The 14,025-nt window shown below is 41.5% G+C and overlaps 1 protein-coding gene across 6 annotated transcripts in view; it reads left to right on the top strand.

Moving 5' to 3' along the window:
* Window positions 1-14,025, top strand: part of baiap2a (BAR/IMD domain containing adaptor protein 2a) — a 71,635-nt gene that overhangs the window by 14,650 nt on the left and 42,960 nt on the right. For all 6 annotated transcript variants that reach the window (XR_009395423.1, XM_059347412.1, XM_059347413.1 and 3 more), the window contains exons 2-3: window positions 2,366-2,441; window positions 6,635-6,721. Coding sequence is in view for 5 of the 6 variants with exons in the window: in XM_059347412.1 (XP_059203395.1) it covers window positions 2,366-2,441; window positions 6,635-6,721 (163 nt within the window). In the remaining variant the exon portion in view is untranslated. The remainder of the gene's footprint in view (window positions 1-2,365; window positions 2,442-6,634; window positions 6,722-14,025) is intronic.

Consider the following 14,025-nt stretch of genomic DNA (forward strand, 5'->3'; position numbering starts at 1 on the left):
ACAGGTAGATGCACATACATGCAGCTTTATCTGGCTGTAGTTCAGTATATATTAAAAATGTATTTATTTTGGGGTGCATGTTTTGCTCGTTGCTGTCCCTTTTCTTATATGTCATAAAGTAACCAAAGGCCAGTGGCAAGCTGACAGCCAATAGTGTCAAACACAGTTTTTCCGGGTTACTATGCTTCTGAAATCCAGCAAACTATGGATACAATCAGAGCTGCAACAATGTACAGATTTAGTCTATTCAGATTAAAATTGTTAGTCATGTTAGTAGAGTTTCAGGCAGAAATGCCAAACTTTAGCTGGTACCATTTGCTTCTCAAATGTCAGGATTTGATGCCGTTACCTCCACAAAAGAGGTTATGTTGGTTTTACTACTGGCCCGTGAAACTGGATGGAAGGATGCAGCATGGGCCAAGGAAGAACCCATTAAACTTTGGACTGGAAAATTTAAACATAGCCTTTCGTGTGTTGATTAACAAAAGGATTGGTTAAACTATATACAATTGGTGGTGACTTCATTTGTCTTTGTGTCTCTATTTTTGTAGTCCATTCCAGTTTTTTCTGCACCTGCTTTAGTAGCAAGCGTAGTCACAGAGAGGTGTAGTAGAATAGTTACTGTTGGTAATGAAACTATCAGTGGTTTATGTCTGACTCACTGGTTTTTCTACTGTAGGTGGGTTGTGCTTCGTTCAAGCCACTTGAACTTCGACTCCTGATGCGATGCACACCACACGCACACATACACATATACCGTCCTATCCAAATCTTGGCTCTCATTAAAAACAAAAGACAGACAGCGAGATGAAGGAAAGAGCAAAAATGCTGATGTCTGACTGAAGATAAGAAGCATATGATTTTCAGGATGAGCTGCCAGGGTTGTTTCAGGTTGACACTAGTGGCACCTTGCCATATTAGTCTGCCACAGTTTGGATCCGGGCTAGAAGTAGATTATTAAGTGTTCTCCTGCAGTATTGATGGCTTGTGTAGGGACTGCTGCTGCAGCAGTGTTGTGCTTGTCTCTCTGTCCCCTGGCTGTTCCTGACTCGCTGACTGGGGACCGGTTAATTGGAGGAAGCCCTGGAGGAGCACAGGAGGAGGAGGAGGAGGAGGAGGAAGGAGAGGTGGAGGAAACGATGATGGTGGGAGATGTCAGGCGTCATGCATTCTCTGCATTTACTCTTCCTGCAGTGTGGTGTGATACTGTATCTCTACAGTAACGCAGCATATTGCTGATGTCATGGCAAAAATATCTGCTCACTCTTGTTATAATGAAATTTAGATCATTTCATGTTAGAAGTCTGACTGATATAGGATTTTTCATACTGATGTAGTGCAGTTTTGAGTTGGAATTAAAAATATCCCTTATGTCATATGTGCAATGATAGGGTGCCTTTTTTATATTTTAAACAAATAACCTAATTTAATACAATATAACTATTATTATACATTATATATACATTGTTTTACATTGTCAACTAGTTCCAGAAATTAACTGCGAAAATAAAGAATAAATTTATAAAAATAAATGGCTAAATAAACATCATTATTGTCTATTCAGTATCAGTCGATTGCTGACCATTTAAATAAAAGGAAATAAAATGAATAAAGTAAATGGTAGGGTATGTTTAGTATTGGTCATTGCTGATCATTTAAATAATAAATAAAAATAAAATAAATAGCTAAATAAATATAACTGTATATTAAGTGTCAGTTTATGACAATTTGAATAAATATTAAATAAAAATAAAATAGCCATATGACATATTTCTTAATCAACCCAATAATCTGTTCTCTATTATATAAAACGATATAATGTTTTAGCAGTAATTTTAAATCTAGATGCTGATTTATTATGGCCAGCAGCATCATATGGTATGTTCATTTGTATTTCCTACACTACTCTGTTCTCTATTCAGCCATAATGAGCCTTTGTGTCCGTCATGTAATGCTCCAGGGTAACTCCTTGCATCCCTCGATGCAAATTTCACAGTCCCTTTTTTAGTCCAAGAGTGTCTCTCCCACTCCTCCACCACCATCACCAAGCCCAACCTCTCCCACCTCATCCCACCTGGACTATTTCTCTCTATGAGAGGGCAGGATGTGGGTGGAGGAAGCCATTCCTACCCTCATTAACATTCAAGACGAACACTTACTGTGTCCAGAGATTCTGTCGATGGCTGTTTGTTCTGTGGGAGACAGATTTTGTGCAGCTGAAGGTGGTTTGTGTACGTCAGAGAGAAACCAAGCGACAGATAGAGAATGAATAGAGCAAGGTGTAAGTCTTTCTTCTCTGCCCTTGACCCCGCTCTGCTGATAAGTGAACCTCTACCTCCCATTTATCTCTTGTTTTCTCTTTCAGACCATCATGGAGCAGTTCAACCCCTGCTTACGGAACTTTGTTGCCATGGGGAAGAACTATGAGAAGGCCCTTGCCAGTAAGTCCTTTTTTTCCTCATTTATTTTCTCTGTGCTCCCTGTTCACTGCAGGTTTAGGCACACAGCCAACCAGCACTCTGCCTGTCTCTTTCTCTCTCTTTCTCCCTGTATATATCTATCTACCTTTCTTTCTTTTTCTACTGCTAAAGGACAATATTTCAACATGTCAAATGGGCAGGCCTTATCATGCGGGGCCTCTGCCACAGCATGTATTCTATAGTGGGCATGATGTGCATTCAGACAAACACAAAAGGCATCTAATCTGATACAGAAGTGAATATAGCTCTCTGTCAGCAGTCAGATTCACAAAGGAAAACGTGTGGATTTGTGGCACCCTGAACACTTACAGCGATGAATCATGCTTCTGAAGGTTTTTCATTTCTCTGACTTTGTAAGAAAGTCCTAAAACTTTCCCCCCCAAAATGCCCCTCAGCTTAAACACAAGGCAGAAACCCCTCCGTCCAACTAATCCAGCAATTAGTGTTTCTCCCCCTCCTCAAGCCTGTGCTTCTTTCCCCTGACACACACAATAACTAATCCTGGCCTCGGTGTAGGTAGGAGACAGACTGGTAGGGACTCGCTGAGCCATTAAAGACCCACTTTGCAGGATTGGCTCGACCCAAGGGACTAAGAGGCTCTGATTTGCGAGGGCAGGGGAATGGGAGGGCACACTTCCATCCATATGGTGCAATCACTGAAATTATTCAACACCAGAAAAGCCAAAAAGGGCTTCATGGGTAGGCCTGCTGGAGCTGGATATGGGCTCGTTCCAGGTTTTTCAACACAGCAGTGAGTCGCTAAATCTAGCAGCGTTTTGGTAAGTGTAAAAGCAACAGATGCATACAACTGAGTGACTCCAACTGCCTACCAAACACAGCCTGGAATTTATTATACAAGTCCCACGGCAGCATGATGAGGACAATGTAGGTGCAGGAAATGATCGGAGTCCTGATTTAGGAATGTGCGGCTCTTCCACCTCTTCTCTGGAGTAAAGTATGAGTGATGGATCAGTAGCTCTGAGATGAGCCCCTCCCCTACCAATTGTCTGTCTGCCTTGCAATCAGAGATCCGGTAATCCTCTCCGTCTGTCTCTGCGAACCCCTCGCTACACATTTCATTAGACAGGAGTAAAGTATCCATATAGATCCAGCTTATCTACTCAGCCACCCTTCAGCTGCACACACACTCCCTCGCATGCTGCAGCTGTAGAAAAGAAGAAAAAAATCGGTTGCTTGGAGATCACTTTGAAGATCTGCCGTAGCTCCCACCATCCCACTCACACAACCCCTCACCACACATTTGCAAACTTCCATGTGCAGACGCACACCCATTCACACACACTTTCCACATCAAGGCAAGCTGGGGGTCTTTTTGGCATAATGAAGAGAAATAAGCTGTGATGCTCTGGAGGCTCTGCTCTCAGTTCGTAGGTGTTCCCCCAGCAAGAGCGAGGAAGGAGGAAAAGCACGCCGTCTTCTGCCGTTGACTCAGCTGTAATTGGGATTAGCATTAGCATATGTCCCTCAGCCTCCGAGCGGAGCTGCGAGGCTTCCAGCCTGGGAGACTTCCTCTATCACATAGCTGCATCTGTCTGCTAGAATTAGCCTGCCCCTGCCAGGCTATTGTTGTAAATGTGTCTCTCACCTGGCAGCTGTCTGCAGGCACAGGGCCCATCTGTCACCTGGACCGCTGTTGAATTCACCTCTAAAAGTAGCGGCCATTACTCACTGGAGATGGGCCGATTGGCAGGCTGTATGGCAGTCAGGCAGAAATCACTGGAAGCTGACTTTGCCCTGTGTGACCTTTGTTGGCCAGTACAGCAGCAGTTGGAATAATGGGGACTGAGGTGGATATTGATCTGGGCAGCCAGGAGTTCTCTTGATCTTTATTTAGTCAGCGAGAGAGAAGAAGAGATATGGTTGCTGATTAGGATTAACATCGCTGATTGTTTTTGTGCACCCTGAAGATCTAGAGCAGAGGTCAATTATTATGTGTGTGCATACATCCTGGCCTAGTGACCCTTGGACTCTCCTGTAAATCAGTGTAAAAACAGATTATTTGCGCAATTAGGTTACCCCATTATTAAAGCTTAAAAAGGCAACTCCTGTTACATTATTAGACCTTTCATCAGTGCTAATCATGCAGACCTGCTACCTGTAAATTAGGAGCTGATCATTTTCAAGGTTTTTTTTTTTTTTTAAAGAGTTTATTAAAAAATTGTCTGTGGTACAGATCGTTAAGCTCCGTAGCACTAAAATGTTAATTTTACTTCCATATTTTCCCTGGATTGATGTTGGAAAGGTATCTGCCGGTTGTGATAGGGTGTCCCTTATCACATGACCGATGTTTTATGTCAGGGCTATAGACTGTATATAAATAATGGACTTGGTCACCGTGACGTCACCCATTGGTTTGTGGGCTGCCCATTGGAAGCATCGAGTTCAGCGTTATACTCGTCGCCATCTTGTTTCCAATACGGGGAGCAGACCATATTTGGATTGTGGAGGAGCTAGAGGGATCTGATCACTGACTACAGCCTCTCTACACCTCAACCTGACTGAGAGAAGCTGCTGCTAATTCATGTTAGCATTAACTGGGATGTTAGTTTTGGCAAAAAACAGAAAGAAAATGTACGTTTCTTACCGAAGAAAATTGAACAGCGACTCCTTGGAGTGTCTGTTAGTCCAACCAAACGCTGAACAAGACATTTTTACTGAACAAAATGTTCAAATAAAATGTCATTAAGTGAAAACACAGTGAAAGGGTCAAAGTTATGAGACCAAACCCCTAAACGTTCTTTTTTATATCAATATAACGTATATATGACTTTATTGACATGTTGCCATGGATACACATTGTTCTGCTTCTCTCCTGATGACTGCTCGCCTTGTTAGTGACCTGTCAATCAAAGGTAGCCACGCTCCAAATCATATGATTCTTTATCTTCTATTTTCTTCTAAATAGAGCCATTATTTGAACTATTAACATCAAATTGTCTTGAAGAAGATTTTTTTACTAGCGATTGAGACTATAGTGTTGTCAAAAATTCTGAGGTAATTAATCACATTTTGCATTGAAGTGAATGGACAGAAATGTTTTTGCAGCCACACTCGGTGCCCCCTGCTGGAATTTTTGGTAGAATGCAGCTTAAGGCACTTCCTGGTTTGCCTCTTGCACAGACCCGGAGGTTGCCGCCGAACACTCAGCAAGGTGTTGTCACACCTGCTTTTAAGCGAGTCTTCCATGTGAAGGGGACCCCAGCAGGGGTGTCCCTCTGCAAGGTTGAAGCCCTATCTATACAGGTGTATTTGGCTTGATCCAAGTACTAATCAACAGTCTCCCCAAGTCACCGTGTCGCCCTGCTGTCCAGTGTTCAGACATATTGACAAAAAAAGATGAAAAGGAATGGAAGGAGGAAAAGGCCAGTGGTGGCGAACAGCATGTGGTTAACAGCGTGACATTGCTGTTTCCTTGATGGGACAACAATGTTTTCCCACAGCTACTGGTTGGCAAATATTGAATTTATGTGGTCCATTTGGTCATAGATCAAAAAGAGACCAGGAATAAAAAAAAAGCCCAAATATTGACTCAAACGCCAGACATATAAATACACATAAAAGCTGAATCACTCACTGTAATGTGTATCAGAGACATGGCGATAGACAAGCTGATGAAAATGTAACTAAAAAAAGAGTTTGAGAAAACATTAATTCAGGCTTCACTGGGTGTGAAGTGTATGGGGACATAAACCCCATCAATCCTCCCCAATATTAAACTTTCTCACATACTCTTTGTGGTGATAACAACTTTCCTTCTTATTATAACACCAAGCTATAAACAGAATATAACAGGAAACACATTTTGTGTGGCATCCCTATCGAGCACGGGTTATCTGTCAGAAAATAATTTCCTCTTTGCAATCAAGCAAACAGAATGCCAGCAAGATGATGTAATTACGTAGCCACATCAGTGTTGCTTGCTTATTTTCTGACGGTGAGAAGCTGTGATTCACTGCTTCAGAAAGCATCTGAGGAAAAGGGAAGAGTGCAAAGCGTCACTGGCCAGACTGCTGTGACGACTATGTTTACACAAAGCTAAGATGTATTACAATTTATATTTTCAAAATTTGAAGAGACACACTGCACTGTTACTTGTAACATCCTGATTTCTTTTTTGTTCTTGCTGTTTCTAGATGTGACATTTGCTGCCAAAGGCTACTTTGATGCTCTGGTCAGAATGGGTGAACTTGCCAGTGAGAGCCAAGGATCAAAAGATTTGGGTAAGTGACTGACACACACCTGATCTGTTTTCTTTCTTTCATTATGTTGGCCGCACTGGCCTACAACAACAGCAGAAGTCCTCTATACACTCACACACACACACACACATACTTGTGTCATTTACATCAGCTTTCTGTGTAAAAAGTGGCAGGGGAAGCTAAGTTGCATTCAGAGATGTGTGGGTTGATACAGGAGGTGATTTTTTTAATTAGAATTTCTCACTGAATCATTTTAGTTTTGAAGAAGTTTGTTGTTTGAGATTGTGTCCGGGAGGAAATAACTTTTCAATTTATAGCCTCCTTTTATCAGAGGAATGTCATCAGAGGTAGAAATAGGCTACAGTAATGATTGCAGTCAGCCCAGCAAGGTGGGAGCCGAACATCATTTATTTACAACAATATATAGATGATGGTAACATGTTTTCATCCGAGCTGATGATTTTTTCTGGAAAAAGTATTTTCACTGGTTAGGAGTTTGCAGTGTGGTATGTATTGATTCTGTGCGGAAAAATGTATTAGGATGTTGGAAGTGCTGCACTTTATGTGATGTGTGTATCATGCCAATTTTGTGTGTGTGTGTGTGTGTGTGTTCTGGTTAGAAACATAGAGGTCAATTGGCAACCAACACCTGGTCCTCTCATAGGGAGTTGTTTCCTAGGTGATTGGTGTCTCTGAGTGCATCTGTATTTGCTGTCACCAGCCCATGGGAAATCAGCTCCTGTTTGAAGAGATTCCCTTTACGCTGATTGTGCTTTCCGCTGCTTGATCTGCGTGGAAGTAGCAGTTGATTTGACGGGGCCTTTGTTGCAGCGGAGCTGAGATCTAGTTTGGGTTTCCTCCAGCCCAGCCAACAGGGACTGACATGAAAGTGCTCTCAGGATGTTTTATTCAGTAAGCGGCCCCTCTCTCTCCCTCTATCTCTCTATCTCTGAGAGGTTTTCTATTGATACAGCAGTATTTTCGTGTTGAACTGAGCCTCACTTACAGTAGCGAGCTCTTCCAGACATCCTCAGCTGAACTTGTCACGAAACATGTACGCTATCTGACTGACAGCTGATCTAATCTCTCCTTGCACCGCTCAACACTGGGGCTCTAACAGCAAGGAATTTTTTGAAAGATTATGTATTGTCATTGGCAGTGTGTGCTGGTCGACTAGCCCTCGTTGTTACACATATTGGCCAGGCGGTAATTTTCAGACCTTAAAAGTAAAGCCAATGTAGAACTGCCCTAACCTACATTATTTATAATGGCCAGCAGGGTGTCCCTCTAATAATTGCAAAAAAGGAGCCTGATTATAAAGAAGTACAGGTTGACCAATAGGGCGCCACAGGAATGAGTTCTTAAACCAGGAAGCATGTTAGCATTTTAGCACTTTGGGGTCTATCCTCTTAAGCACAATGAGGATTTTAAATGGGTTTTTGGTTAGATGCCTGAAATAAGGTCTGTGGTTAACACAAGCTGAAGAGATATTCACACTTGTTGCATGACATAAAATACACTTGTAAATACCCAAATTGGGAATTTTTAAGTTTTTATGTGTTCTTAAGGCGGTTGCTAACAAGTGGATAAATGAGATTTCAGTGGCTGTCAGGGACATTAAATGTCATCATGCTGGACGGGAACTCTCTCACTAGTCCCCCTCACAGCCTCTAGTCATGTTTTTCAGTGCTTTTGCAAACTCTTGCCAATTGTAGATTAGGTTAACAAACTGTTTATTAGGCTACAGTTTCGCTATCTTGTCAAAACAGCTGGTTAGCTTGTCGGAGACAAGCTAACGCTCGTGATCAAGTCATGCAACCATGGTGTCGTTGGCTATAGCAAAATGTTAGCTTTCTACTTCTGTCAGCTGCATTCATGCCAAAGGGCTTATTTTCTGCAATGATCCAAAATCCAATGCAAAAATTCCATAGGCGAATTCTGAGCCCATGACGATGCGACTTCCGGTTTTGGCTCACAAAAATATGTCATTTTGTTTGCTCTCTATAGTGGATTTTTAAAGGTTGATATAGAAATGATAGTTTGGAGCCAGATAAATGGCAGTTAGCTGATTATCCGGCTGATATCTAAGTACATTTTCAGAGAAAGTGGCCTTATAATGATCAGATATGGCAAGGCTTGCTCTTAGGACGAGCCAAATTCTAACTATTCTGTTTTCTAGCTAAACAGAGGCAGCATGCTTTCAACAGAGCCACAGTTATTTTCAGTCTAAAGCATTAATTATAACATACTATGACCAACATCTTTATTATGCTTGTAATTTACAAGCAAAGCTGTCTTATTCAAAGTTAACTTTAATTTAAATGTAACAAAGTATGCTTAATTGTGAAGCATGTTCCCTAGTTACTGATGGAAGATGATAGTTCCAGCCTCTCATCCAAATACAATCACTTCTGGCTCCAAAAACACGACAGCAATGTCTAAAATGCTAAATTTGAGACTTAAAAAATGGTTTTCCAAACCAATGAATGACGTCATTGTTGCTACGTCCACTTTATACAGTGTATGATATTGCCATGGCAATTTTTTAAATGGTGTGTGTGTGGAAGAATATCAGTTTACTCACCTTTTGTCACAAGTACGACAAGGGAACTGAAAACTGATTCCATTTTCAAAAGCTCAGCCTGGAGGAAGATCTGCCAGGACTGGATATAAAATGACTCATCCTTTCTGTCTTTACATCTGTCTGTTTTTGTCTGTGTTCGACTGAATCGCTCTGTGCAGTTGTAAGTTGTATAACAAATTGTTGTTGTGTAGCTAAAGATATTAGCCCTTGTTGTTCATTGCCATTCCCCAGTATAATGCATCAGCTTATACCCAGCACTCCCCTGCATGCCACTGTGGTTCCCAAGGGAAGCACTGGTGTTGTTTTATTTTCCAGCCACCTGCTCTCGGGTCCCCACCCTGAGGTCGGCGCCAGTGCCCTGACCTCCTGTCAAACCGTGCGCAGGGATGAGTCCCAAAGCTTAGAGTTTCCTGTTTGACCGGTGGTAGAGCACAGAAATAACCAGAGGTTGGAGGGAAAGCGAGTGCTGGAGGTTAGCCAAACAAACCGCTCGTGTTCTAAGGTTGACAACACATAGAATATAGATGTGAGATATGTTTTGAAGATAAATCTGGTTGGGGACAGTGAGAGAGCAGCGCTTGGCCCTCATTACCACCACTGAGGTGCCCTGGAGCAAGCCCCTTTACAGTGTAACTGTCTGAATGTGATCAGGGTGTTCCTGCAAAAGAGAACAGTGCCTCTGAATAAATAAAAAACCCTCCCTTTTGTAGTTAATCTCATATGTTGCCATGCAAAGTTTTTGATGGTATTTTTTTCTCTTTGAATAAAGTAAGTAAATAAGTCATTTTTTCCCCACGGTAATACGGTGTCCCAGCTAATTTCACTTGCTTTTAATGTTTCTGTTAATGGAGATTTTAAAAAATAACACTAAGGGGATATTAAACTCTTCCAAAAAGCCAAGTGAACGAAGCTTGTTCCAAAACGAGAATTAATTTGGGGTTTTCTTTCACTTATGCAAGGAGAGGACAAGTTCCAAAATTGTGTTTACAAAAATTAAGCATAAATTCCTGCATAATATGTCTTTAAAGCTTGGCGAGAGGTATGTTTTTGGTCTGAGGGGTGATGGTTGTTGCTTGCTTGCTTGTCCCATTTAACTCCACCCAGACTAAATTACAGATTTTAATTTTCTCCTCCGAGTAAGGCCTAGCATATTAATTACAATATTGATTTAGCAAGCTTTGTATGATCATACAGTAGCACCTGTTGTGGCTACATGCGTGTTTGTTCTCGTAAGAATGCCACCAACATGATACCATAAAGCCAGCAGGGATTTCCCTACCATTCTAAGACTTGGGTGGATCGCTTAAGAGTTTTTTCACAATGACTAAGACCAATTAACAGAAAAAATATTTTATTGATCTTTGACTGGGTGTACTTGCATTATTATGCTTTATCATCATCATTATATCAGTGTCATTAAATTGTCTTAAAATAAAAATTATATTGTTAATCGCAGTTATTTCTGGGACAATATGCCATCCAACAAAATGGGATTATCGTGACAGGCCTATACCCCATGTTGGGTATATGAATGACCTCAAACACTACATTCATTGTTTTTTTTCACTCAAAACTAATAACATTAGCATAACTCTAACTGATGTGACTGATTTAAGAGTTATTGAGGTGGTTGATCTGTACTTGCACATGTTCACACGTTCATGTACATGTATGAGTTTGAGCTCTTGCTGCACCTCTTTAAAGCCTGTTAATTCCATAGAGCCTCAGCAAGAGACGGGCTGCAAATGGTCCCACCTACACATCTAAGAGTCGGCAGCTGCTCTCCATCTCTTTCTTCCTCCCTCCTCCCTTTTTATCTCCCTCACATACACACACATAAACATTATGCTTAAAGTAGGGAATGAAATTACTTGAAATAATGCCCTCTGTTGCCTTTTTTATTATCGACAAATCAACATACCCTGGCTTTAGTCTTTCCTTTAGTATGTTCCCACAGGAATCCACCCTTGTGGCTATGTACTGTATGTGCATACATGTGTTCATGCCTATTATACTTGCATGCTTATGTGCATTTTCTGTGCATAAATCTCCTGTCATTTCTATGTGTTTATACAGTATGAGTGCTCTTTTAATCCACTTGTGTATATCTCTGCCTAAAGAGACAGAGTCTCTTTCGCCAGCCCCACTACTCCCACACACTCCCTCCCACATATCCTCCTCTGGTTGGGCTAATCATCGCCTGTCACTTTGCCTCCCACGCACACATGCATGCACATACACATGCTAACACACACACCTGCCCTCCCTCCCTCTCTCTCCCTTCTCTCCCTCTGTTTCTGCCATCCTCCTCTTCTTTTATCCCTCTTGGTGAAGAAGGAGTGAGCACTTACCTCAGTGACATGTGTGGCTTTTCAGCCCTTCTAGGGAAATACAGGAAATGTAGGGTTTGTGGAGCTAGATAAATTTACGACAATCTCCACCGACCAGCTCCGCTCCATTGTGTTTATGTTCCTTAGAACTAAGAGGCTTGTTATTTATGACCAGGCCTTTAGGCCAATAGGCAATCCACAGGTTTTAACTCCTCGTGAAATTCCTACTATTTTGATTTGTTGCCGTTCTAAGAGCTCCTTCATCTTTATTATAACAACTGTAGTCCAACCAATCAGAAGACTTGATGCCTCTGCTGTCTTATGTTACAAGCTGATGTTACTGTTGGGCAGTTTTACACCGTATGCCTCAGATACATCCTAAAATGCTATATCAGGTATCTGTGAGTGTGCAAGCCTACTCACTAATCTGTCACCATATTATGTCATCCATCAGTGAATTTATAACAACACTTGCTACACAAGCTGTATATTCTGCCCAATCTGTACACTACATCCTGCCCAATCTGTAGGCTACATTCTGCCCAATCTGTACACTACATCCTGCCCAATCTGTACACTACATTCTGCCCAATCTGTAGGCTACATTTTGCCCAATCTGTAGTCTACATTCTGCCCAATCTGTAGGCTACATTCTGCCCAATCTGTAGGCTACATTCTGCCCAATCTGTAGGCTACATTCTGCCCAATCTGTAGGCTACATTCTGCCCAATCTGTAGGCTACATTCTGCCCAATCTGTAGGCTACATCCTGCCCAATCTGTAGGCTACTTCCTGCCCAATCTGTAGGCTACATTCTGACCAATCTGTAGGCTACATTCTGCCATTTTTTTCTGCTACTTCCATCACTAGTTCTAGAAAGAACAATCACTGTATCCAAAATAATTGCTTGAGGTCACTAACCAGTGAGCTATATTGCTTCTTTCTTATCTCTGTTTACCAAATGAGTAATTTTTAAGCGGCGATCGCACTACTGCTTTTTACTGTTGTATTGTTTTATTAAATTGTGGCTGCACTTCAACAATTTACTGAAGGAATTGTTGCTTATTCCTATAATTATTTTTAAGTTCTATTCAAATTCCAATTGAATGTCCAAAAAGGCAAAAGAAGGTTTTATGCCATTCATCCGATGTATCGGTTCACGTTTAACAAAGGGTTTAACCTGAGCCACGCCATAGAACAATGACAGGAATCTTATCCCATCAGGGTGAGTGGTGCACAGCTGTACCCATTGCATGTCATGCTGCCCTCTCAGTTGACAGTGTGTTTTTCGAAACACCGCCCACTGGAGCACAAGGCACGGCCTGTTATGCTTACTGTGCAATTTTAATTTGAACAGATGATTATAGTTTGTGTTTTTCTGTGTTCAAATGGTATTTTGAATAAAAGTGACAGCCCTGCAATATAGCTGTCAGAGTTCACAGGCATAAAAAACAGTTTTGGATTTAATCTGGGAAAAAAAAAAAAAAGACCAGGACGCCTAGAGGTTTAGTTTAAGAGACCCATTTTTATGTACCTTTGTCCCACCTGAATCTGATGCACTGACAGAATAGTAAAGCATTTATATGGGCCATATACTGAAGGAAATGGAATTCTGGTAATTAGCCTGTTTACGAGTCACTGGTATGGTCGGTCTGTGCCTTCAGTGTCCTCAGGTGAGTGTGAGTGGGGTGTGTTCCACTCTGCTGTCCTAGTATGTCACAGTTTGTAGACTACAAACTGAATAATTGCCTAAATCCAGCAAATATATGTTGCTCAGACATGCATTTTATATCTGCTATGGCTTCCCTTCACCCTGTCCTCAGGTAAACAATATAAATAAACTCCCCCTCGGGCCATTTGGCTGATTATTCTGTGTGGTCTGTTAGAACCTGGACAGGAATGTGAAGTGCTTACAGTTCAGCCTCACCAGCCAGAGGAAATCAAATATCGTTCTCCCCTCTTATCAACTTCTGATACCTTCCTAATTGCCACGTTTTAATAACACACATGTATGATTCAGCACAAAGACTTGTCTTTTGGGAAATTACATGCGTTGGAGAGGAAAAAAAGGGGTCGTATTAATTAAACGATGGATTGCTTAGGTTTGCTGCTGGGGAGAGGGTCCATGAAGAAGAAGAAGGAGAAGAAAGAAAAACCTCATCGTCCTCCCGGTAATTACTTAAAAAAAGGAGGTTCACGAAGGGAAAATGAGGCTGCAAACTGATGAAGCATAATTGTCTTTTTTAGGTTAATGGATCTGGGACATAAGCATTAAATTTCTGCCGGTAAATGGATGCCATCTAAAAGGCTAAACGGCATGTCTGATGTTAAGAGTGGAGGTTAGCGGTGGCGGTTGAAGCGTTGTAACTGACATGCCATATTTGAATGAGCGTTCATGAAAACAGACATTGT

Source organism: Centropristis striata, chromosome 13 (genome assembly GCF_030273125.1).
Source record: "Centropristis striata isolate RG_2023a ecotype Rhode Island chromosome 13, C.striata_1.0, whole genome shotgun sequence".
Taxonomy (NCBI): domain Eukaryota; kingdom Metazoa; phylum Chordata; class Actinopteri; order Perciformes; family Serranidae; genus Centropristis; species Centropristis striata.